Below are 27,436 nucleotides of genomic sequence, written 5' to 3'. Positions count from 1 at the left end.
TTCAGTGTTAAATCATTTTATTATAACGACAAGTCAGAAAACAGCTTTTCACATCACCATTACATTCATGCTACGGATAACAATGCCTCCTCTATTACAAATGCTACTGATCTTTTAAAAACGTTAATTTACTATGCTTGGCATATCTGGGCATGCTTAATGAAACGAAAAATCATAAAACATTCCAAATCTTTTTACTTAAGCAAAGTATCTCATTTTATACAAGTTACACACAATTTTTTAATTTTAGTAACAGAAACAAGTTAATTCATTTCTTGACATTTAAGAATAACAAGACTTTAACTCCCCAAGACGTGCGCTACAACCATAGTCCTGTCAGCAGTATGAAGGTCTTGGCATCTTTTACACTATGTTCCCACTTTAAATTAAGTCCTATTTACTAAAAAGAGAACAGGTGATGACAATGAACGAGCAGTTCATAAAAAAGGAATACAAACAGCCAATAACAACACTGATATATTAACCTCATTCATAATGAAAGAAACACAAATTTAAAAAATAAGGTACCACTTCCCACCTATATTGGCCAAGATTACATTAAAAAAAAAAAAGACAGTATCTATACACGGGCAGGAGTACGGGGGGCGGTGAGAGAGGGGCACACACAGAACACTGGCTGGCAATGTGAAGTGGACAGCCTTCTTAGAGAACAGTTCGGCAGTATTTATCAAAGCCCTAAAAATGTTTAATCCTTTTGAACCAATCATTCCACTTATAGAAATCTACTTTCTTAAGGACATAATTAAACACGTACTTCAAAATGTGGTTACAAAGATATTCAATGCACCACTGTTTAGAGTAAAAAGCACAGACACTCACCATGCCTGACAGAGGGAAGAATGGGTAAACCGGCACGCCTTCCCGATGGCCGGCAGCGGGCTTCCCCTCGGTGTCACTCCCCAAACCCTGCCCTAGCTGCTTCCTCACCAGTCTACTTCCCACAGAGGCCAAAAGTGTCTGCGTTCAGCTTTTGCAATGACCTGATCTGAGTCAACAGAAACTTTGGGGACATCTTCCGGGGCTTCTTAAGAGGGAAAGGTCTTCCTCACTGACAAAACTGAGATGCGAGAGGACAATCTTCCCTGCCTTTTTGATGCAATTTTTATGAAGATGTGAAGCCGTAAGTTACATCAGCACCTCCTGTGACCATGAAGGAGACAAGCCTAAGGCAAAACTGATAAACTGAGACTGAGGCAAAAAAAAGTCCTTAATGACAACACCCCTGACCTATATGTCATGTGAGACAATAAATGTCGTTGGTTACTTAAGTCAATCATACATGAACGTTACCCCTGGTCAAAAACATCCTGATAATAACCGTACAACAGATTACTTTAGAGCCACTAAAAGTTATGCTACAGAATTCTATTTATGAACAGTAGATGTACAATTAAGAGAAAAAAAATTAAAAACAGTATGCTCCCATGAAAAAACCCAAAAAGCAAAAAACAAGTATATCAATATGGATTTCTTGCCAAGAAAAAGGTCTGGAAAGATACTCCAGGTTTTAGGAATAATTACCTCTGAAACCGTTCTCTCTGAAAGGAAGGAATTCAATTATTTCCTTCTTGCATATCTGCATTTTCTATTTTTTCCCCTACAACGAACATGCATCACTTTAAGAATCTGCCACCGATTTCTGTGTTTGCAGTCGATGCCATGTGACTTTGGGGAGGGAGAAGGGGTCAACATGAATTCTAGTGAGCTATCTTGACCTGGGAGTCTGCCCTTTTAATGGGAAAAGTTTTTTTCTTTTTTGAACTGTTTTGTGAAATAAAACTTATACTATCAGGCATTGACTTTTTTTTTTAGTGACTACAGAAGAATAGTTTTCATTTCCCTTTGTTACTAAGAAAATCACATCATGACTTTGTACCATTTCGTATTGGAATTTCTTCTGTGAAGCAAAAACAGTCCCAAAAGGAAGGATCTTCAGCAGTCATAGGAACAGCAGATGATACTAAATCATTAAAGCTGAGAACAGTAAACTGCCTCTGGGTTGGTTTAGAATCATCTTGAGATGTAACCTAAAAGGGAAAAAAAATTAGATTACCTGAATGTTACACTGCGTATTGATCTTACGGTCAATTTTGTAACTAGGAAAATAACAAATCGATGATTAGATTTCAGTAACGTTAAATTATAACACAGTAGGAGTTCTAGATAATTGTTTTTACTTCTTGTATTAGTGTTGCCAATATAATAAAATCAAGAAAAATATGAAATAATGTGATACTCAAACTTTTTGTAGATAACAGTAACCTACATTCGTTTAAAATGAGGATTTACTGAGTCACACATTCAACAATTCTGACTCAGTAGATGACTTGAAAAGGATCCCCAGGTACATAACTTTAACAGGGAGGTGGGTTATTCTGATAGGGAGGGACCACCAAGCAAACTTCTGAGAAATACTCCAGTAGAGGGCGTAAGACTCTCGTAACCACAGAGATGCAACCCTTCATTAAGAAATGATTCACTCAGCACTAAATTTAACCTCTATCTTATACTCTGATAGAAGCCTTGTTCACAACTCAGCCGAGCATGGACCATCTCTAACAGTCTATACATTCTAGTAAAGAGAGTACTCACGTCTTCCACACCCATATGACAAGATCAGTAACCATTTAATATGATTTCTGTCTCACAACTAAGCTGATATGGTTGTTATCTCAATTCTACAGATGGGGAAACTGAGGCTTAGGAAGATCCATCAACATATGCAAGCTTACAACACAGGTTAAATGGTAGACCTGGGCCTGAAACCCAGCCAGGCCTTCTGAGCAGTACCCTTGCCCTTTTCTGTCACTGCTGCCTAAGAGACATTGCTGCGTCTAGGGAAATAGAAAGAAATTACTGCCATGTGCAAATGTTACTAAAAAATATAAAGCTCTATTGAAAATAAGGTACTTGTAGAAAGGGTAATGCTGAGACTTGAGCACACAAGGACAGATAACCTGGGTCAGAACATCTTCAGGTAACAGGGGTCAAGTTTAACAGGTCATCCCTTTTAAAGAAAGATTAATTTATGAAAAATTTTCATCTTTTTTAATCTATCAAAGGCATGATCTGTAGAGGGAGCTTCTTCCCTAGAGGTAATGATGCCAACATACTGATCATACCAGCTTCTCTCATGCAGATTCCCTAAAAATAGTAATGCAACGTGCATATATTTCGATTATTATAACAGTTATCCGTATTCCTTAAATAAATACTTCAACAGAATTACAACTGTATGTAGGCTGAGAGTCAAGACCCTGAGGTTTCTTTTTTTAAAAATTTCTCAACTTACCAATTAACAGCAGAAGAAAGTAAAAATAGATTTTAATTGAAATAATTGATGTTATGCCAGAATGTCACGTCTGACACTGTAACTTTGGGAATAATTTAGGAGAGTGCTATAAAAAGGGGGAGGAGTTTAATGTGACAGCTAATTCCACTACTCAGTACCTTTGACTTGGAACCCTTATATTCAAGACAGCCTCAGATCACCAGGAAATGAACCGCTATAAGATGACCAAGACAGTACCTATCTTAAATTTCTACCGAAAATAGAACTACTAGGACAGTATTACCAACATTTTTTCTTTGCAATATTTAAGTGTATTTGAATTAGAAAAAGTAGGTAAAGTGCTTTTAAAACATTTCTGTAAAATCCCAGATGATCTTAAGGATGCTGAAAAACACCTCTAAAGTCTATATATTTAAAAAAAAAAGTCAAAGCCTCTAACCTAATATAAACCAAATGACTATTTCCATCAATAAATAACAAACTCAACATTAGTTCATATTTTTTAGAAAAAAGTCAGAGAAATTGTAAAATCTTACATCCTGATGTCTAGATCCATTGGGTTTCTTAAGAGCTACTGCAACAAAATGGTGCTCGTCTATTTTGCTTTCCTGAAAAATAAAACGCAAGTAAACACAGAATACTAAATATGTAAACTTAGACCACTTCTATTTACATTTAAAAAACCCCTCTCTCTCTCCAACCCCCCCCCACATATACATATATGCCTCCACTTCCCCCGAAAAATTTAAGGAGAAGTCACGTAACTTTTGGCCCTGTGTTCTGAAATATTTCAATATATATTTCCTAACAGGGACATTCTCTCACATAACCACAGTAGTTAATAACTTTGGTAAATTTAACATTGAAATCATACTTAAATCTACTCTCTGTACTGCACATTTGGTGAATTAATCCAATCCTTTACAGCATTTCCCCAACTCTAGGACAGGCAGGACTCAGTCTAGGGTCAAGTATTACATTCAGTAGTCATGTCTTGCTAGCTCTTCTTTTGTCTTTTATTACATTAATATTTTAAAATAAGCCCCACCCCGCCACCTTTTTATTAATACAACACTGCTCATTTTTGGTCTGATGGTTCTAGTGATTAGATTTAGATTATGCATTCCTGACATAAATGCAGTTTCCTATAGAGAGGCACACTTAGAAAGCCATCTGCCCTGACTGGTGACGTTAGTTTTATATATGCCTAAAGAGTAAATTTTAAAAAACTGGATCGCAATATTGGTTTATAAGCATTTAGCTTACCTACTATAGCCTATGGGAAATCATGGCAGAAATTCATAACTTAAGACTTACAAAATGTGCAATTTCCTACTTCCCCCCATGTATGAGACAGAGGGGGAGGGGGCTTTAAAATGTAATAGACTTGGAGGCAGTTACCAGAGAAAACTACGAATGACTATTAAACACTAAACAAAATTTCCCCAAAAAGCCACTTTACTAAGGCATTCTTCCATGAGACGTCAGTTGAAACAGCAATCGGAAATAATATTAATTAAGGACTTTTCATCCTTCATCCTCTTCTTCCTATCTTCACACCTTAAGATACCAAATTAGCAAAAAATGAAATTCAAAAACGGTAACTTTAGGAAAATGTTTCAAGAGGAAGAAAAATATAACTAGCTAAATAAGTATGAGAAAAAATTAAGAGGTCAAAGTTTAATTATTATAAACAGAACTATTCTTTTTGATACATGGTTATCTCATTCTTTACACTAAATATATTGATAATATAAACATTACAGTATACAGATGTTTTGTCTATAATTACTTCTGAAATCCCACTTAGATTAGCAGTTTTGTAGTATCTGTATCTAAGAAAAACAACAGCGGTAACCGGGGCAATAATCAGTTTCTATTCAGCCTGTCTGCTAAACTGCCGAGAAGCCCTGCTCAGTCTACCTACTTCCTTCATTACAAGCCAAAATTCAATGAAACTGCTATCAAGATAAAGACTCACCAGGTATCTACTCAGACCTCATCAACATCATATAAATATGCAATCTGACACAGCAAAACCAGAGAAGTTATTTCATAACGACTCAGTTACCAAACACTGATGTATCACTAGAATAAAAAGCTCTATGAGGTGATCAGCTTTGCCCTGAATCTTTTCTGCCTAAAACAACATCTATAATAAATATTAGTTGAAAAAAGAAATGGAACCAGCAAGCTAGTTAGCTAGTTAAGCCAGTACATTCAATGCTACTGAACTTAAGACTTAAATTGAAAGACTTTCTAAATTTTCAAGATTTTCCCAAGCTTATAGTTTTTTATCCATAAAATTATTGTGAATACCAAAACTTCCTTAAAGTCTTCAACAAACCCAAAGGGAGCAAGGATATTTTATTTTTTCAAGAAATAGTAACATTCAAGTTTTACAATTTCTCCCCAATAGTCAAAGTACTGGAAAAAAAAAATCTGTCATAAATGTTAATTTTTTTTAAAGCTTTCCTTTCAAAACCAAAGCAAAGAATTTCTATTTCATCTAATCTCATCGTTTGAAACTGTTTGGTGGTAACTTTCCTAACAAACTGGTTATGAAAATTGAGAGCCTATGAAAACTCTTGGCACGAGCTTTCTTTTTTTTTAAGAGTATTACTTTTCCAGGTGTGAGATGCAATATTCAGGTAAGTGGGAAATCCTTTGGGTTTGTTGTAATAAATAGTGGACTCTTGATTATGTAACAGCTACAATACAAAGTGAGATATGGCCCCTGCCCTCAGGGAGTCCTGGGAAAGTGAAACAGGTAGGTAAGTACAAAGATTATGAGGCAAAATGTGGTATGCCATAAGTGGTGGGGGGAGGGGAAGCTTGGTCTTAAAGGAAATAAAGAGAGGGCACCTGAGCTGGACTTAAATTGTTAAAGGAGAAAGCAAGGGGGAGACTGGGGCAGGGTGGATGGGTGGGTGGGTGGTGAGATCACGGAAGAATTAAAATAAATACAAATAGACGAGGGTTCGCGATAGTCAAAGAATGACACACAGCAGGCTGCAACGTGGAGTACGTATCCAGGGACGTGACGGCCAGAAATGGAGACGGCTGAAGCAAAACGGTGGAAGCGGAAGCCAGTGATCACGCGGCTACCGCATCAGCCCAAGCTGCAGCGGAGAGAGGGCCCACACCTGAGAAGCGGCAGGGGCCGGAAGGGCTCTCAGAAGGGGGCCCGCCACTGTTTACTAGAGGCACTGGCACGACGAGGGGCGCAGGAGAGGAACCAGAGTGGGTCTGGGCTTTACTAACCCGAGGTGACTGGATGGTCGTACCATCAAAAGGAGCGCGGTGAGAAAAAGAGACTGAGGGCGAGCAGCGTTCCGACTGCGCCTGCGGCACCCGTGGTGCCCGCGCTGTGCAGCCGCCAGGGAGAAGCACGCGGCTGCGAGAACCAGGGGCAGGAGGCAGGAGGGCCAGGAGCTGCGGGGCAGGCCCGGGCTCACACACAGAGAGGCAGGCTGGCTGAGACTGCTGCTGCGGCCGGACCCATGAAAGGAGCGGGTGCTTGGGGAAATGCCTGCATTTAGAAGGCGGCAATGGTGCGATGTACTTTTTAAACAGAAGAGTTTTAGGCTTTAGTCTGCAGTCTTTTCTGTAACATTTCTAGATGGTTTCACAGACCATCTTCCACCAACAGCCTTGTTTTAACGACAAGCCTATTCCTCCCCCCAAGGCTCTCAGCTCCCATTTCATAAATACACTCTCTTCCTGAATAGTATTCAAGACACTAAGCAGGTTTTTTTTTTAATCTTCATTTCCTTTATAACTTTTATTTCATAATCTTCTTTTGAGTCTCCAAGTAAATAAATGCTCCTTTTTCTCTTGGCATCCAGAATTTTACTGTATGTCCTACGATGGCACTGTGTCCAGAGAGGCACGTGTCCTCTCTGACACGTACTGTTTCCAGGGATTTGTCCTGTCTCCAACCAGGTAACAGTACTTTCTAAAATACTCCTAAACACTTTTGAAAGAACTTTCTGAAAATAGCCTGGGCACTTAAATATAGTCATCACTTACATATAGAGAAAAATCAAGCCAGGAGGCTATCACTGTTTGGCTGTGACTCTGGCTATTTACACAGCAGGGAAAGGAGAGAGGAGCAAGTTAGGCATGAGAAGCAGGGGAGGGCTGAGGCTTCTCCTGCCTTATTTTCAGTTTACCAAAGGAACTGGACTCCACAGTGTGGGAACAGGGGGCAACTGGTTCTCTCTCACCTTTTCCTTAAAGCAAGTTCTGACAATTCGTTTTTCTCTTTCCCTGGATGAAATCCTGAACAGATCTCATAAATGACACTTCTGGTCATTCTCAGTACTGAGTTTTCTCTGAAAAGCATTTGACCCAAATGAAGTTTTACTCTCATCTCATGAAGACTCTTCCACTTATCCTAGCTCCAACCTAATTCAGGGTTAGAAGCCTCCAACAGGGAGGCGATTCCATCTCTCCTCCTAAATCCGGACGCTCCCCCACTCACTGTGCTGCTGCCTCTCGTTGCTCCAGCGTTGGTAAATTCAGGGTGTACGAGTGAGAGCGGAAGAGAGCGAAGGAGAGAATGGCCAGGACAGTGAAGATCACGCATGCCACAGCCGCACACGGAAATCTCTACGCTGAAATCACAGCCCTTCCTCAGCCGCATGCCTAAAGGCTGGTACTGGAGCTTGTGAAGCACTGAGAGATGCCCTGACACCTGTGCTCCGTGACCCCAACCTCCCCTGGCTCTGTGCTCTCACCATGCTCCCCTCCGCCTCTGGCTTCTGGCTGTCCAGACCACCACACTCATTCTGTTAAGTTCACCCTCTCCTCCCAGGCCTGTTTACTGTAGAATAAACAATCCACACTTAAAATACACATATGACATGTATTATTTTCATATTTTTTCTAACTGGTACACTGAATGGGCTAAACATTCAGGTACATTTAATTATTCTTCCATATATGCCCTCAAATATGCCCTGATGGATCTCCCTTCTCAGCTCCTGGACAAGCCCTTAGGCAAACCCCATAGCCCTTCAGTCCCTTTCAGATTAAAAAAAAAAAACCCATTTCAATCCAAGAACACATTCTTCTCCTTGGTCTCACCCTCCTCTTCTGCTCTGGTTTCCCTAACGTAGGTGGCAGACAGGAAGGGGACAGAGGAAACAGGCAAAGTTATGACCTAATACTGTTGCAAACCAGTTTCAGAACCCTGGGTCCTATCAAGTATCCAAATGCTGGCTCAGCGAGCACCTGAGAACTGTCATGGACTACTTCCAGCTCTCACAGCTGACCCTTGTAATTCCCACCCTCAGCAATTAATACACAGTAGAACACCCACTGCCTTTCTTTTGGAATTCCTCTCTCAGGAAACTTCAGGCCCGGTGGCTGCCACTTTCTGAAGCATCTATTTGGTCCCCAGGAACTCAAACATCTTTGTCACCCAAAGAGCTGAAGCACAGCTGGCTCACTTGCTGACTCTTCCCCTCCTCGCCCTGCTATGAGGCCTGCTCCACGTGGCACCATTAAAATAAAGGATTCTCCATGAATGCAATGGCTGATGTTTACCCCTTTAAGTATAAAAACTTAAAAAAAAAAAAACCTATTAAAAATATAGTATGCTACCCTCCTACACTGTTGGTTGTTCCCACTGTTGGTGGGAATGTAGTTTGGTGCAGCCATCATGGAAAATATGGAGATTCCTTAAAAAACTGAAAGCAGACTTACCCTATGATCCAGCAATCCCACTCCTGGGTACATATTGAGAGGAAACTCCAATTAGAAAAGACACCTGTACCTCAGGGTTCATAGCAGCACTATGTACAACAGCCAAGACATGGAAGCAACCTAAATGTCCATCGACAGATGACAGGATAAAGAAGCCGTGGCATATTTATACAATGGAATACTACTCAGCCATTAAAAAGAATAAAATAATGCCATTTGCAACAACCTGGAGTATGACAATACTAAGTGAAATAAGCCAGAAAGAGAAAGAAAACTACCATGTTATCACTTACATGTGGAATCTGAAAAAATAAATAAATAAATAAAAAGGATACAAATGAACTTATTTACAAAACAGAAACAGACTCACAGACATAGAAAACAAACTTATGTTCCCAGGGGGGAAAAGCACTGGGGAGGGATAAATTGGGAAACTTGGAATTTGTAGATACTAACTACTATGTATAAAATAAACAACAAGGTCCTACTGTATAGCACAGGGAACTGTGTTCAATATTTATAATGGCTGATAATGAAAAGAATATGAAAAGGAATATATATGTATGTATAAATGAATCACTATGCTATAACACCAGAAATTAACACAACACTGTCAATCAACTACACTTCAATTAAAATACAGTACTCTAAATACAATTTACTCTTTAATTGATAGAATCCCTACCTTACATGGTATGTTAGCAGCTTTTTTTTTTTAACAGCAGCATTATTTATGATTGCCAAGACGTGGAAGCATCCTAAGTACACATCAATAGATGAATGGATAAAGATGTAGCATGTATACATAATGGAATACAACTCACCCATAAAAAAGGATATTTTGCCATTTGCAGCCCCTCATTCACTTTTTCCCCCACTTTAAAATCCTGAATTTTACAACTGCCATAAACATTTTGTTTGCACCCAAAAGAACAAAATACCCAGAAATAAACTTAGCCAAGGAGGTTACCTAAACTCTGAAAACTGTAAAACACTAATGAAGGAAACTGAAGATGATACAAAGAAATGGAAAGATATCTTGTGCTCTTGGATTAGAAGAATCAACGTTATCAAAATGGCCACACTACCCAAAGCAATCCTACAAATCCAACACAACCCTGTCAAATACTCACAATATTTTTCACAGAACCACAACAATTCTAGAAGTTGTATGGAACCATAAAAGACCTCAAATTGCCAAAGCAATCTTTTGTAGGTCTTTTTTCTTTCCCTCTTTCTTCTTTTTGTTCTTTTCTTATGGTTTGATGACTAGAGAAGTTCCTTTAACATTTTTTGTAAACCTGGTTTGGTGGTGCTGAATTCTTTTAGTTTTTGTTTATCTGTGAAGCTTTTGATTTCTCCATCAAATCTGAAGGAGAGCCTTGCTGGATAGAGTATTCTTGGCTGTAAGTTTTTCTCTTTCATCATTTTAAATATATCCTGCCTCTTCCTTCTGGCCTGTAGTTTCTGCTGAAAAATCAGGTGAAAACCATATGGAGCTCCCTTGTGTGTTATTTGTTGCTTTTCTCTTGCTGATTTTAATATTTTCTCCTCATCCTTAATTTTTGACAGTTTGATGACTATGTGCCTTGGTGTGTTCCTCTCTGGGTTGATCCTGTGTGGAACTCTGTGCACTTCCTGGACTTGGGTGACTGTTTCCTTTACCAAGTTAGAGGAGTTTTTGGTTGTTATCTCTTCAAAAATTTTCTCAGGTCCTTTCTCTCTCTCCTCTTTCTGGGACCCCTACAATGTGAGTATTAGAGCACTTCATGTTGTCCCAGAGTTCTCTTAAGCTATCCTCATCTCTTTTCATTCTTTTTTCTGTTCTAAAGTAGTGATTTCCACTAATCTGTCGTCTAGCTCACTGATCTGTTCTTCTGCCTCATTTAGTCTATTCTTGGTTCCTTCTAGTGTGTTATTCATTTCAGTAATTTAATTCTTCAACTTTATTTGGGTATTCGTTGTATTTTCCGACTCTTCGTGAAAAACTTTGCCCCGTCCATCTCTATTCCTTTTGAGTTCTCTGAACATCTTTGCCATCATTACTTTAAACTCTTTCTACTTCTTTTATCTTCTTCTTTTATCTTATGCTTTGACCTGGGAGATACTCCTCTGCTGCCTCATTCTGTATGTCTTTTTGTTTGTATTTTTAGGTAGGTTAATTATGTTCTCGACCTTGGAGAAGTGGCCCTCTGTGGGAGACGTCCTATGTGTCCGAGGAGTACACTCCTCTCTTGTCAGCCAAGGGCCAGGGTCCAGCCAGTCCCAGTGTAGAATCTGCTTTGTGTCTGTGGGCTCCTTCCATAGGCTGTGGGATTGTTGTTTTCTTATTTCTGGTACCTGCCCCTGCTGGACCTGGACCTCTGGTGGGTAGGGCTGGGCCTAGAGGTGTTTGTGGCTCAGGAAGCCTGCTGATGGGTGGGGCTGTTCCCACCCTGTACGTTGCTTGGCCTGAGGCTTCCCTACAGGCTGTTGGGTGGGGCTGGGTCTTGGTACTAATGATCCGATCAAGATGTCAGCCTTCAGGAAAGCTCATGTAGATGAACACTCCTGGAATATCCACCACTAGCTTTTACGTCCCCTGGGTGAGCTGCAACCCTCTTCTACCTCCCTAGGAGATCTTCTAAAACCACAGGCAGGTCTGGTCCAGGTCCCTATGAAATCAGTCATTTCCCTTGGACCTGGAACACGTGAGATTCTGGTATGCTTCCCAAGAGAATGAAGTCTCTCTTTCCCCCAGTTCTGTGGGGCTCCTAGAGTTAAGCCCCACTGGCCTTCAAAACTAGATGTCCTGGGGTCTCCTCCACCTAATGCCAGAACCCTGGGCTGGGGAGCCTGATGTGGGGCTCAGAACACTCACTCCTGTGGCGGGGGGGGGGCCCTATGACTGAAATATTCTTCAGCTTGTGGGTCTCCCACCTGTGGGGTAATGGGGCCCGATTATATCATGAGCATGCCCCTCCTACCGTCCTGCTATGGTTCCCTGTTTCCAGTTGAAGATCTCTTTGCTGGGTTCCATTCTTTTTTCCGATGGTTGTTTAGCAGTCAGTTCTGGTTTTGCTGTAGTCAGGAGGGGTGGGGAGCTTGTGGTCCCATCACTCCACCATCTTGACCAGAAATCTGGTATGTTAGCAGTTTTGACACAGGTCTCTCTCAAAATACTTCCTGCCCTTGGATCCCCTAACACTATTTTCTTATTTTACTTCTTACCATTTTGATCATTCTTTCTCAGTCTCCTCCCCACTCCACCTTTAAATAGTATTCTCAGGACTCTGCCCTAGGTCTTTCTCAAGTCTAACTTAGGTGATCTCACTGCTGCAACTTTAAGTCCTATTACGTCAACTGCCATCCACACGTTACTGGTTATGATTTTCCCTTTAGCCTAACCTTTCATTCTGCCAACTACCTGACACCTTCACTTAGGTGTTTCTATGGCATGGCAAACTTAATTCCTACTTGTTCTCCAGTATTCAGTAGCTCAACAGAGGGGCCTGTAAGTCACAGAATTGATCATAACATCTTTGACACCTCACTTCCTTAACCCCTTATGCCTCCATAGACAGAACCTGGTCTTAAAATACAATTCTGATCTTACTACTCCCTATTTGACACTTGTTAAAGTCCCTTGAGAGAATTAGTGAACGAATACCTTCTATTTTGCCCACTCATCATGAATTCTTTACCGTGACCTCTGCACATGATTCAGATGATGACCGCAGGAACAACCACATTATAGTATAACCCATTTGCTCAGCTACGGACACTTGATACAAGCTGTCACACACTCCCCTGGCTACAATGATTGGTCAAGAGATAAGCACCTCACGTCCAAGCTAAGCCAGAGCCCCTTCTCCAGGACTTTGAGGGTCTGAATAGAAAGGGAGTTCACCGATCTCTGGGTTTTTAAACTACAAATTGTTATGTTTCCTGCCACACAGACCACATAAAGTTAAGAAAGCTGGTGGAGAGAATGAGAAATGAGGGTGGGAGAAAACTGAAGCGAGGAAGGCGAAAGTAAAAGATAAAAAGAGTTCGGAGTTTTCCAGTCCCTAGCTAATTCTGAAAGGCAATTACACGAATCACTCTAGTATGCTACTATCACGACTTTTCAGTTAAAATGTTATTAGGTTTCTCTCACTAGCAGCCAAGAATTGCCAGTGACAGAGAAAATAAAGAAAGAGACCAATATATTAACTGACTCATAATGCCCTACCTGATCTTACAGCCTAACCTAGAATCTCTCTCAAATCCCCTCAACACAGTACAGCACTGGAGCGGTATCCTTTAGTTGTTCGTATACACAAAGGTGTTCTATTCCATGGCCTCTTTTGCCTTCCCTTTTACTTAACGCACTACAACTTACCTTTCAAGTATCAGCTTAAATGTTACAGGCGCTCAGAGTACCCCTGACTTCACCTCAGAGCACCAGGAATGGATTCTAAATGTGTCTAGTTTCAATGACTAGCCCCCCCCCCAAGTTTAAGCCTATACTCACATGCACAAAATAAGGAAATTACTATAATTACAGCAATTCTGATAAATTTCTTACCTCAAATGCCCATTCTTTTTCTTCTTCCCCATCCAAAAACAAACGTGTTTCTTTATAAACTTGGCCTATATCCAGGTTTAATGGTGAGATGTCAAATTCAAGCCGTTGCAATTCAAATCCTAATCCAACACCTACGGCTTTTATGAAGCTTTCTTTCAGTGCCTAAGATACAGACAGACATATTCTCTGAGACAACTTAGTAGGCAACATTTTTCATAAAAATGACAGTCCCCAACACATGTGGATTTTTAATCCTTTACTACATTATGGCTATAAGCTATTCATTTTTATAGTAGCATGGAGACAAACCAGTTGTGAGACCTTAAGACAAACCATTTAAGCTCCCTGTGCCTCCATTTCCTCAGGTGTAACATGCAATGATAAATTACATTCTTCATAGGGTTGTTACAATAATTAAATTAACTAATTTACAAAGGGCTTACATGTCTTCTAGCAATGAATAGTATACATGTTCATTAAATAAGGCCTCATGTGTATGAGATCCTTTAAGACAGAAAGCATTAAATCTAATTTATAAATCATGATAAATAAAAAGTCTTATTTTAGCTTTAAGAGTATCTTCTAATTGAGCATAAAATGCATGTTAAATTTTCTTAAATGTCATTATAATGTAATAATGAATACATAAAAATAATGAAGTTCCCAAGTAATGACTTATTTATTTTGAACACTGTATGAACTACAGGGTAACGAAAGGATTTCTTCTGTTTTTAGCAAAGATAACAGAATCACCACATGGGTTTACTCTCAAAACTAGAAACAAATTATACCCAATTCCTATAAAACATATCCAGCTGAGTCCATTCATCCTTAAAGCTTCTGATTGTTTCCCATTCTTTGTTGGTAAACTTTCTTTTCATAATATGAAAAAATTCCGGAATTGAACCACGACCTGTCAACCGAGGAAACAGAGAATTAAAAATAACTGTTCCAACGACTAAAACTGTTACAGACAGCACCTAAAAGAAAACTACAGTCCAACCTTACTTTTGAATGCAGTCACAATAAATAATCCTAAACAAAACTGCAGCAAATCAAAGTGAGCTGAGAATTAAAAGAATAACACACACGACAAGCAGGGGTTAACCCAGAGACAGCCAGCTAGCTTAACGGTAAAACTTTGAGTATTATTGTAAGTAGAAAAAACATATGGTCATATAAATAGACACCCACCAAAAATCTGATAAAATTTAGCACCCAAACCTATTATAAATCTTAAATTACAGGGGGAATTTCCTATGTACAACAGAATATCAGAGTTCTCAAAACAAGCATTCTTAAAACAGAGCACTACTACCGCGAGGTTTAAATTTTTACTTTACTATATAACAGGAAGAGTACAGAACAATTTATTATAATTTTTGGGAAACTGGTAGAAAGCTAAGGAGTGTTCTTTTATTCTAAGTTATTGCTATGACTTGAAAATTAATATACATTAACTTCCTTCACAATAACTGCTTTTAAAAATGTTTTCTAATATGACTTTTTCAAATAAAAACAGACTTTAATTACTGTTCTTTTGGCTCATTAAAAAAAAAATCTGAAGTATATCCCTAGCTCTACTGTTCCACAGACAAAAAGATATTATACAGCATCCCAAATATAAACAGAGCTCAAAGGCTCTGACTCCCAGAATTAAGGCTAAGACACAAATTAAAATATATGTATGCCTTTCATATTATATTGTCCCCAAATATTATGTGTTTGTCTATCTTTACTACTAAGCAGGAACCTTCTATAACCATTCATTTATCCTACAAGTGTGTAGCATGTATACAAATATTACACCAACATGAACTGAACTAGTGAGTAAAAACAAACCTGTCGCAGTTCTTACCCGCACACGATTACAGCCTCACTGGTCGGCCAGAAAGTCTGGCGACAAGGTACGTGAGCCATAAAGGTTCACTATGTGAATAAACGTGTGTTAACTATAATGTGGTGGATTACTTCCTAAGTGCTCTACCGCCCTGTATCCTCAGCTTATGATTACATTACTTTCAGTAAACCTCTTGAAAGTAGTCCCCCTGCAGATTCTGTTAACGAAGCTTTGTCTACTCCCTCAACTCCTATTTCTGAAGTACTCAACTCCAAAATCTGACATTCCCAACTGGCTGCAACCTTAGCACGTCTGGAAAGAAAAAAAAAAGACATCAAATCCTCCTACTTAACCCTTTATTGGCATTTCACTAGCTAACCCCATGAAAACTCAATAATTAGAATGCCTACTGCATCAGTCACTCTAAAAATACCCCAGTGCTAGATGCCAGGAGTATCACAATGAGCGAAACAGGCATGGTCCTCACTCACCTTCACAGCGAGTTTACAGTTTCTTCTACCTTTCCCGAGTTACACAGTAACCAAGCACCTTTCCCATAGTTATCTCAAGGGTAGAAAACATTAAAAAAACAATTCTCTTACAAAAGTGTCTATAATTCTCCCACCACCCCAATTCAAAACAGTCTTGTTTAGTTAGGGAATTTCTAATGACCCTACAATAACATGTGGTCCTTTAGTTCAAGGCAAATTTCCTCATCTATGTTCAAGCTCATCAAACACATTTAACTAATATATCTATTCCTCTACTATTCTCAAAAAGGATAACTTTACAATCCACTTTCATGAATCAACAATGTCCATTGTTTATCTGCTCATATTAACATTAAAAGGCTATTCTTTCGTAAAAGCAGCCCTGCAGAACTGTAAAGTCATTTCATGTAACAGCACGGAGTTAATTACTGTGACCTTAGGAATCCCAGGGCAGGGCATTCTTACTCTTTTGAGGCTCTGAACCCCCTCTGATAGTCTGCTGCTTAAATTCCTTAAGCCCCTTAGTAAAAACTGTCCTGTTAAAATGCAAGCATCACTAGTATATAGTGGCTTGACAGCTAAAACACTAAAGGAAAGTAAAGAAATCAAGCTTGCAAAAGTGATGAAGGTAGACCTGGAGATTTTAAATACTGGAAGCACCAAAACTACGTAAATCATAAACTGTTTCCTCTTGAACAGATTCTGGCATAAACAGTGTAAATAACAACACTGAGAAGAAAGCTACCTTGAATTTGTAGACAGCATTATATGTTTTGAGTGGAAATGTAGTTTTAACAGCATACTATCAAAAAGCCTAAAGTTTTAAAAAGATATGCCTGTTGTCATCTACAGTGTCATTATGTTTGTTGGTTTCTTCAAGTTATAATTCTGTAACTTTCAAGGCTCTTATTTTTAACTAAACACAATGGGGCAATCAAGGAAAAAAAATTAAGTGAAAAAAAAAAAAAAACCCCAAAACCAAACTCATTAACATAAAAAGCCATCTAGCACAATAACTGGAAAGCAATCATAACTGATCGTGTACAGTTTAAAACTCTGATACGAGTGTTTTCATATACTTTTGAGAGCATTATATTCCACAAAATAAGAAATCTGACAGCAACAGAAAAAGATGACTGTAAATATTCAGCCAAAGAACAACAGTGCCACAATGTGGCATGATGGTGAAAATGCACAGTGGGTGAGTACTCTTCAAGATTGTGTTTATCTAGGAAATTGGAAGTAAGAAAAAAAAACCAGTAAAAAATATCAGAATAGTACATTTGTCTCTCAAACCATCTGAAGACGACGCGTAAGTGGGCAAAGCCTCCTAATACATATTCATGTCCACTCCAATCTTCATTCTAACCACTTTACTGCACATGTACGAACTTACATATATACGTAGGAAAGATAAAATGACTGAAAAGCTTACTTGGAACCACCAACCAAGTTTAGAAAAACCGGATCCCCCATCTCATAGTTTAATCTTTAGGGAAAACAGCACTAGGTATTAACTAAGCGTTCTGCAATGAGCTAACCAAGGTCACGCAGCAACTTGAAAGTTCAAACAGAGCAGTAACCTACAACAAAATAATTCACACAGTTAAGCCTTAACAATGTGGGTTTGAACTGTGCTCGTCCACCTACATGCGAATTTTTTTCAATTGTAACCGATCTGCTGTTGCTTGAATCCACGGATGTGAGTATGAGTGAATCAAGTTATATGAAGGGCCAACTAAAAGTCATACCTGTGGAGGCTGGGGCCCCTGAACCAACCCCTGCCCCTAATACCCACCGCTGTTGATAAAACCTTAGCTACTACTACAAGCCTATTTAAAAAAATCCTGCTAGTACCAGAACCCCAAAGCCCACCTACATCAGTATCTCTTCAGAACACGGCCATGGGTGTGTATATCTAACAGTATCTCAGTTAAAATTCACCATTCTTCTTATAGAAGAGGGGACATTTACTTTAGGGGGCAGTTGAGCAATGTCCATCTGTGTGCTTCAAAGTAACAAAATTTAGTTTGAGATAGTAAGTCATATTAGAAATTCTAGTAGTTTCATTTTCAAGTACTAGGTTACATTTAATCTTGCTTCCATGGGAGATGAAGTCTTGTAAAATTTCAGTTAAAATGTGCACAATAAGGCTTGACCTATCAGCTCTATTACCCAGGAATTTATCCCTGTACAAATCCAGAATAAAACAAAAGTGTCTGAGCAGCTAATACAGGTTTCAAAAACCATATACACAAATCCGTTAGTATGTTACTAACAAAGGAGCAATTAATCTTTCAATACAAGCGGCATACAGCAGAAAGAGCGCTAAATTGAAATGTGACTACCTAATCTTGAAACTCACCACGGAGGCAGTCATGAACGTCAGCTGCGCTTAGTGTTTACTTAAATGTGCACTGATTAACTTACACATGTATCAACACATACAGGCAAGAAAGGGGCCAACAGAGAGCCAGGGCTACTTGACTGCAAACGTATTCCCCTTCAAGAAATGGGAAGGGTTCTGATGGCAGGGTAGATCCACCTCAAGGGGCCAGGGGACAGAGCATGGAGCCACACAGGATCGTTAAGAGGCCTTGAAATCTAATGGGATTTGCTCTGCTGGGTTTTGAACTTTACTGGGACCCATGATCCTTTTTTCTTCAAACTTCTCCCTTTTGAAATGAAAATGTCTGCCTGTGCCTGTCCCACCACTGTATTTCAGAAGGAGATGATTTATTTTCTAGTGTCACAGGTTCACTGATGGGAGAATTTTGCCCCATTATGGACCATACCCAGAGTCTCACCTGTATCTGATTTAGATGATTCAGACAATGATATCTGGAACTTTCTGAGTTGCTGCATTTAGATGCGACTTTGGATTTAGAGTTAATGCTGGAATATGTTATGACTTAGGGTTGCTGGCATTGGGTGAATTTATTTTGTATGTGGGATGGATGCAAATTTGGGCGGGCCACAGGATGGACTGTATTGGATTGAACAGTCTCCCAAAATTCATTCCCACCCAGAAACTAAGAATGTGACCTTATTTGGACATAGTCTTTGCAAGTATAATCAAGTTAAGATGAGGTCATGTTGGATTAGGGTATGCCCTACATCCAGTGACTGGTGTCCTCCCAAAGAGAAACACTTAGACCCAGAGAGAGAACAGATGGAAAAACAACATGAAGATAAAGGTAAAAAGTTGCAGCAATGCAACAAAGAAGGATTCGTCCCCACAGTCTTCAGAGGTACCCTGGCCCTATTAACGTTTCGATTGACTTCTGGCCTTCAGAACTGTCAGAGAATTAATACCTGTTGTTTTAAGACACTGAGTTTTTGGTCCTTTGTTAGGAGCCCTAGGAAACCAATACATACACGGACACAACTTAATCTACACATACACACACACACTCTTAACTCCAGTGTTATGCCCCTGGAGTCAAGTTCAAGTCCTGGCTCTCTCACTTCTTTACTGTTAAATTTATTTCACTTCTCTATGGCTGTTTCTTAAGCTACAAAATACAGAAAGAGGGTAGTTTAAGAAATAAACATAAAAGGCCCAGAGCTATTAGTACTTAATAAACATAAGGCTGTTGGGGTAGTTGTCACTGTTATTAATATATCCTCCTTTGTGAAATGTGTTACCAAGTCCTTCGTCCATTCATCAGGTGAGTCTTAAGTGGTTTTTCTATCAATACTTACAAGTGTTTTATATATTAACAATATTAACCTCTGTTACAGCACCATTTAATAAACTAATCTTTAACCACTGAATTGAAATTTTATGTATAAATACTGGGCACCAACCCCTTAACTCTCTTTTCTTTTGCTAACACCATATTCTTTTGTTTACAATGCCTAATGTAAGTTAAAAAAATGCCAAGGCAAGCTCTCTCTTACTAAATTTTGTACACTTTTCTTAGATACCAGTTTCTCCACAAAAACTTTAATTAAACTCAGTTTCATGGAATTTTCCCACAGATTTTGTATTTGCAAATCCTTAAACAGATACTAATAAAATCTAGTACTGAGAGGTCATACATTGTAGAGTGCAGTGCCTAAAAATATAGGCTTTGTAGTATGGATTTAAATCCAGTATATTCTACCTTTTAGTTAAGTTGCCTTGGGCAAGTCTCAACCTCTTCCACAAAATAACAATTAACTTACAACCTAGGCTTAAGTGGGTAAATAAGATCATGAATACAAGGCATTTAACACTTAGAAGTTACTCAATAAACACTAGTTCTATGTTGTGGCTCTACTTAAACCCTCTGTACAGTGGGAAAGACCCCTCCTCCTCTAACTTGGGAAGGGGCAAAGCTCCCTGCCAGTAAAGACCTGGTTTTCCAGAAGGTGTTATGAGCATGAAGAGGAATGTGACTGGTTTAAGCTGCTTGCTGGCTCTAAATCTCCAAGTTAAAAAAAGAAAAAAAAAAAAAAAAAGCTTTAATTAAGCACAATCTGCAAGATGTAGATCTAGAAGAATGCAGATCAGAAATGATAGTGGAATGCAGATCTTCCTTGATGGGGCTGCGTGCCGATAAACTCGTTGTTAGGCTGAAAATGTTTTAAGTCAAAAATGCATTTAATACCTCTAACCTAGGGAACAGCATACATTTGCCTAGCTTACCTTAAACATGCTCAGAACACTTATGCTGGCCTACAGGTGGGCAAAATCATCTAACACAAAGACTATATTATGACTGTTGAATATCTCATGAAATATACTGAATATTGTGCTGAAAGTGAAAACCCGAACGGCTGTATTGGTTGTGTACCCTCGTGACTGCATGGCTGACTGGGAGCCCTGGCTCACGGCTGCTGCCCAGCCTCGTAAGAGTATGGTATGGCATTCCGCTAGCCCAGGAAAATATCAAAATTCAAAGTATGGTTTCTACTGAATTCGTACTGCTTTTAAACCATCCTAAAGGTGAAAAATTACTAGTTGGGGGCTGCCTGTAGATTGCAGCAGCAACAAAGTTGAAAATTGAATCTGATGGGGATTCAGATAAAGAAGCTAGGGAGAAAAATGGGAGGGTGAGGAAGAAGGCTCGAAGGAAGAGCTATTTTTAATCACAACTCACTGATGAGAAGTTTGCATTCCGACTACATTGTTAGGGGTATCATTTTTCACTGTAGTTGCATACCTACTTTTTCAATTTTCAACAAAGGTAAGGAATATTTTAAGTGAAACTGAGAACTATCATTTGTACATTCAGTAAGTATTTACTGAGCACCTACTATGTGCCACACACTCTGCTGAGTACTAGGTATACTGCAGTAAAAACAAGCACAGCTCCTGAACTTATTTAATAAAGGAGAACAGATAATAATCAAGTAACTCAGTTATAATTACAAACAAGAAGGGCCATGAAGGAAAACAAGATCAGGAGGTCAGGGAAGTCCTTCCTGAGGTACTGGCTACGTTTCATCCTCCAGGTCTAATACATTCAAGACGGAGCGGGGAGAACAGGCAGAGGGATCAGCTTTTTTGAAATGACCCTGAACAGGAAAAAGTTTGCTACCTTCCAGGCAATAAAAGATGAGTGTGGACAGAAAATAGTGAGCGGAGAGAGGAGCTAAAAACGCAAATAGATAAATGAGAACAAGACGACAAGGTCATGTTAAAGGGACTGGAGTTTATTAAGAACCAACCTAAAAGTTTTAAGAAAATTGCTATAGGTTATAAATAAAGACCACTCCAACTCTATATAGAGAATGAACTGAGTGAGATCAGATGCGAAGACGGGGAACCGACTAATAAGCCATTAAAATAGTGCTGTAAATAGTATGGTGGGAGGAGACAAGCCGGCTTTTCCGCAGCTATTATATAATATCACCACTTACTTCATACGCACTACAGTTAACTGTTCTAGAGAAGCAGTTCTATGCTATTAAATTGGTATTAAATCTCAAAAGAGTCATTTTTGTCCTGTCAATTAATACCCAGCAAAGTTTATTAACAAAAATGTAAACTTGAAAGTGTAAAACCATGGTGAAAAATATTTTGGGTCGTTTCCTGTATTTTAATCATAATTTTTATATAGTATCCATCTTGTCTTGCTTTAGCTTATAAATATGGGGACAAAACTGAACAATTCATAAAACTATCCTACTTTTATACTTGCAACTGCAAAAGCCTTTCATGGTAGCTAAAAATTAGAAAATGAAGGAAAAACAGCCAATACTTCCCAACTGAGTGCAGCACATTATAATGATGACCTACAAAACACCTTTCCCCCCAGGGTTAGGATTATACTGCACTGGCAGTTTATCGATACTAGGGCCCCCAGTATCTTATAACCCCTCTTCCCTGGATATTCATTAAACAAATATTACTAAGCACCAATTACACATCAGTTACCTTGGTGTAAGGTTCCTTTCTCCACTAAGCAGAGACTAAAGCGGTGGTTCCAATTGTTTTTTCATCATGGGCAACTGGCTAAAAGGAAGAAACCCAAAGCTTCTTAGAGCCATCGATATATTCTCTCCTACCCTGCCATAGCTGCACTGGGGGAACTGGGAGATGGCAGGAAATGATGTGCACTAGTAGAAATGGGAAATGTCACAGAATGAAGACTCCAGAAGTTCCTAAGTGTTTACTTGCAGACAAAACGGGGTTAACGGAACTGAGTCTTTCAATATACTAATGATGTCCCCAAAGTCTCATTCCATCTTAAGAGCTGAGAAGCTAATAACGTCCAGGACAAAGTACACTTCCCTTGCTGCTATCCTCAGTTTCACCCTCCTAATTTAGCAGCTCTTGGGAACCTCCCTTGCTCAATTTCCTCACTCACACTGATGCAAAGCAATCCAAATGCATCACCAGGGAAGCAAGCCAGTGACTACCCCCTACTCTCACTGAGAAATGATGCTGGGCCCATTCAGCCTTCAGACATCAGTAACACAGTAGCAATACTAATGACAGCTGGACAATCTCTCTTCCCCAGGGTGTTACTGGATGTATCAATTGGTTTCTTGGCAATGAAACAGCTTAAGAATAGGAAAAGGCCTGGGTACTGCAATTAGTCAAATAAGAACAATGAAAAAAAGATGGGGGGTGGTAAAAAAAAGTCTCATAAAATATAATTAACAGAACACAGAATCTCCAGTTTTTGCTCAATTACCTATCATTTATTAATTTCAATTAGTAATTACTAGTTTATACAGTACTGACCATAAGCCAACACTGCCCATTATGCCAACTGGTAATAAAATCTGTGTCTCACACCAGGCAGATACCAACCTGATGAACCACCCATTACCATGTGATTGTGCTGACTGCATTCTAAGGAGCAATGGCCTCTCCAACATTTTCTGATTTTTAGGGAAAGTTCATATAAGAGCCACAGAAAGCTAGGGAAGTTTATGGGCTCGTTCGCATGCTCACTCTGAATCCTCTATAGTGTGGTTCTTTTGCAAGAAGCCTTCTATGACCCTGCTGAAAACCAGAGCCCTCCTGAGAAGAGCATACACGTGCATACGAAACTTAGCAAACAATTTCAGGAGGTTAAAAAAAATGACTTGATGCTTATCCAGGGTCAAGAATCCCTGTCCTCACAGCAGGGCCTCCTTCTGAACAAAGTTAAGGAAAGAGAAAGATTTATGAGCAGAATGGAAAAAAATCAACTGGTGGGAAAATTCAAGGTAAAGATATTGACAACAAAGTGTCAACAAAGATAAGAAATGAGATCCACAGCCACAATCTGAAGCCTCACTACTGCAGCACAGATGGCTGATTCATCTGACATGTATTTATTGGGCATTATCTTGAACTAAATAGGGTGTTAGATATGACAGTAGAAACAGCCACTATCAGATGTAGCTAACACAGTTCCTGTTCTCATGAAGCTTATAAAGACCCGTGGGAAGATAATCATCCTGAGAAATAATCATAAACTGAGATGTGGAATGTAGGAAATGTTGGGACGTAGGAAAATATATTTTATGAGAGTCTAGAACAAAAGAATCTGGCTTAAGTTGAAGGCTGACTAAAGTAAGACTAAAGTGGAAGCTAATCAGTAAATAAGTTATCTATGCAGGAACAGGGTGGGGGATAAAGTGAATACAAATATTCCAGTCCCAGGGAAACATAAGCAAAGATCCTGTGGTGGACTCAGTGTGAAGATTAGGAAATTGCACTAAGAAATTAGGAAGAAGTTGTTCCTCTGATTTTAACAGCTTTCTTGTTAGCCTGCTACTTATCTTCTGGTAAAAATAACAGTATGCTGTGCCCTACCCACCTTATAATATACGTAAAGCACTTAGTAAAACGCTTTGGCACACAGTAAGTGCTCACTAATGTTAGTGATGATGAGAATTAGAGTAGTTGAGAAAACCTGAGTTCTAGTATAATCACGTAAATATACTCAACCCCACAAATAAGTGCCAGCAATTCCTACAGCTGCCAATTACAAATTTCTAAGGCAAAATATAAACCACGTAAATATTATAATTATTGCTTGCTCTTGACTTTTACTTATATAAATGTGCTACAAAGAGCCATATTTGGTTTTACCACAAATACATGTTATCTCAAGTTGTGGGAAAAACAAAGTTCTCTTTGTTCCACTCAAGTATTGTAATACATGTACTTTCAAAATATCTTCTGAATAGAATGCTACTCAAAATTGACTCTTCACTGAGTTCAATTCAATTTAACATCTATTACCTAAATAAAAAGTCAAACTGAGTTATGAAAAACTGTTCTTTACAAAATGTCTTTGAAAATAGTTTCAAATTTCGTCTTACTTAACAAGCTGAAGTGTAATTCAAAAAGAAAATCTTTCTTTTCATTTTGTCTCTAGGCAAAGCAATGTATGAATCCTCAGTAATGGAGAATCTATCCTTTATATAGAAATCTCTTTATGTTCAAGGAACTATATAGTAAACAAAGGATGTGTGGTCCTTAAGCCAGCAGCCACCCCCAATTGTGCACACTGAGGGGATTCAGGATGGAGAAAAGCAGGGTACTGGACCTACATAGTTAAGGTACATATCAAAGGGATGATTTCAATGAGGTCTTGCATCTTCCCACGCATAGAAAAGCACTAAATTTCTTAACTTGAGATGTCTGCTTTTATTTAATTGACAGTAATCTTTTGATGTGCTGACCACCTAGTTTTTGTTGCAAAAACGCCTATATATCCTGGTTCCTGCCTCACCTCTTTGGAGCAGCCCTTCCCAGCGATCTGAGAGGCTGCCTCCTGGGCCTCTTGAGTCCTCCTGCGAAGTTCTCAGAATAATGCCCAACTTTTAGGGTGTGCATTTTTTTTCAGTCCACAGTACCCTTTTCAGATATATGCTCTCTCAGATATAGTACCCTTGAGTATTGAGCACATTTTCCCTAAACTTAGGTATCTACGTCTCCTTGTCTGAGATTATTCAAAAGGTAAGAACTAAGACAAAACACTCCGTAACTCTTGTACTAAAAAAATGCAACGTTACCTGGAAAACTAGTCTTCATTATGTCAATTCCAACTTGCAGCTCAGGTTCCGCAGCAAGTACAGCATAGTCTCCTTGATGAGAGATGTTAAAGTTGAAATTGGGGTAAGGATTCAACGAGTCTTTTGCAAGAACTGGTTTTCCTTTTGCAGTTCTTTGCAAACGAATATTATTCCAAGGTATATTCAATTTCTCTGCAACTAATTTCCTTATCATCAGACGACCAGCCTGTTAATAAAACATTTGGTATGTATTGATGTCTATCCTAAAGATTTCAGTAACACTGCCTATAACACACAAAATCTATTTTTGTGGGTTTCTAAAATACTCAGTTTTTAAAAGTATGTATGTATTAAATACACAACCATATTAAGATTTAAGCAATGCCCTCCCTCCCCTCAACAGGTGACAGATATGAACAAGCAGTCATCCTTTCAATCTTTCCCAAGTATCTAAATATATGTTCATTTGCATCTCCTTTTGCTATCTATCCATCTACATATGAAATCCTACTATATGTACTATTCTACCATGTATAAGCTTTTTAACTTCTAATGTTGGAGATTATTTCATGTCTATACATAACCATCTAGCCTGTACATTGAAATGTAGCATATTTTATAATATCAAGGTACCACAACTTGACTATTTCCCTATTATTGGATATGTTAGGCTTCTCGAGTTTTGCTATTATTAAAAAAATTCCCCAATGAGCAATGCTGTTGTACCTCTGTGCCTATGTGTATTTCTAAATAGTATTTACTTATCATTCAGCTTCAACAATTAGCAATGCATGACCTATCTTTTTTCACATATACCCCATCCACTCTCTCCCTCTATTATCATAAAGAATGACTAAAATCATACAAAAATACCCAAGGGTATAAGATGACAAGAGACACAATACCTTGCAAAATCTTTCAAGTTTTTTTTTCCCTTCAGTTCTAACACTGACTTACAAGCTGCAAGATTTTGTATTTTACAATTTCTTACAAATTATAAAAAAGTTTAAAAAATTCACCAATACGCCTCCAAAAAACTATCAATTAACCCACATTTCAAACGAAAAAAAGCTTCCATGGAGGGACATTTTCAAGACCGTCTGATGTGATGGTACTCGGAGGCTGTTTCAAACTGCACTTACACAGAAGTCATTTCGAATCGCAAGTTTCCATCTGCCGCTTAAAAATACACATTTAAAATCAATAATTATATTTAAAATACTGTTTTCCAACATATTTAGTCTGGAAGGTACTTTTTAGGACTGCATCCTCCTCCCTAGGCTTCAGTTTCACTGGTAAAAGGAGGCTGGACTCTTCCAGCTCGACGGTGAGCAAGGCTAAACTAAGACACACCATCAGCATTTCTTAGGGCCTACCACGTACAGGGTTCCCTTGGAGAATGGTGGGATATTTAACAAGCCCACTAAGCATGCGCTATAGGCCCACGCAAGGAAACAAAAAAACAATTGGTAACACTTAAAAATAATAAAAACATTCACTATGGGGTAAAAAACCTACTCCTCAGCACCTATTCTATGGCTAAGCAGGACCCCTATTTTCAATCACAGTGGGGGAGGGGCTTAGCTTGGCGGCGAACGAAGCCGCCGAGGCAACTACAAAGACCGCGGAGGCCGCGCCGCGCGCACGCCGGCGGCGGCAGCACCTACCACCCTCGCCCCGCGGCGGCCGCGAGCCGGGGTCCAGGCCGGCGTGGGAGGGGGGCGTCCCCACAGCCCGACCCACCTCCCGCCACACCTGCCCCCCCTCCCCCGGCTCTAGATACGAAAAGACCTGCAGTACCAAGGCTGCCTTGGCGTCACGAGCGAAGACGAACTGGCCGATGCGCTCCTTCTCCTCGGGCTGGATCGATCGAACGGCCAGCAGCCACTCGGCTCGGCTCGGCAGCCAGGTGCCACAGGAAAAGGCCCAGCGCACGCCCTCCATCGCTGGCAGCAGGCTGAATCGCTCGGCCCGGAACACCATGCACCGAAAGCCTGGCCGCCACCTGGGGCTTGATGGCGCGGACGCTGGCGGGGCCCCACCCACTTCTTTCCGGCGCCCGTGCGGAGGGGGCGGGGCGT

At 39.5% G+C, this 27,436-nt stretch overlaps 1 protein-coding gene across 1 annotated transcript; it reads right to left on the bottom strand.

Moving 5' to 3' along the window:
- Positions 1 to 27,436, bottom strand: AASDHPPT (aminoadipate-semialdehyde dehydrogenase-phosphopantetheinyl transferase). The gene is made up of 6 exons (XM_032488233.1): positions 27,156 to 27,436; positions 25,356 to 25,581; positions 14,366 to 14,487; positions 13,575 to 13,736; positions 3,850 to 3,921; positions 1 to 2,048 (listed from the first exon to the last, which is right to left on the bottom strand). Exons 1-6 carry the CDS (start codon positions 27,336 to 27,338, stop codon positions 1,884 to 1,886), a joined length of 930 nt encoding a protein of 309 aa, XP_032344124.1. The 5' UTR covers positions 27,339 to 27,436; the 3' UTR covers positions 1 to 1,883.

The sequence above is a fragment of the Camelus ferus genome, chromosome 10 (genome assembly GCF_009834535.1).
Source record: "Camelus ferus isolate YT-003-E chromosome 10, BCGSAC_Cfer_1.0, whole genome shotgun sequence".
Taxonomy (NCBI): Eukaryota; Metazoa; Chordata; class Mammalia; order Artiodactyla; family Camelidae; genus Camelus; species Camelus ferus.
This window is presented reverse-complemented; position numbering and strand designations above follow the sequence as displayed.

What these genes read in the sequence shown, in the direction of transcription:
- AASDHPPT (XM_032488233.1), bottom strand. Translation starts at nt 27,338, where the DNA reads ATGGTGTTCCGGGCCGAGCGATTCAGCCTGCTGCCAGCGATGGAGGGC. An exon ending in GTGACGCCAAGGCAGCCTTG is followed by an intron (nt 25,582 to 27,155) that starts GTACTGCAGGTC and finishes TTTTATTAACAG; the next exon opens with GCTGGTCGTCTGATGATAAG. An exon ending in ATATGTTTTATAGGAATTGG is followed by an intron (nt 13,737 to 14,365) that starts GTATAATTTGTT and finishes TCTGTATCTTAG; the next exon opens with GCACTGAAAGAAAGCTTCAT.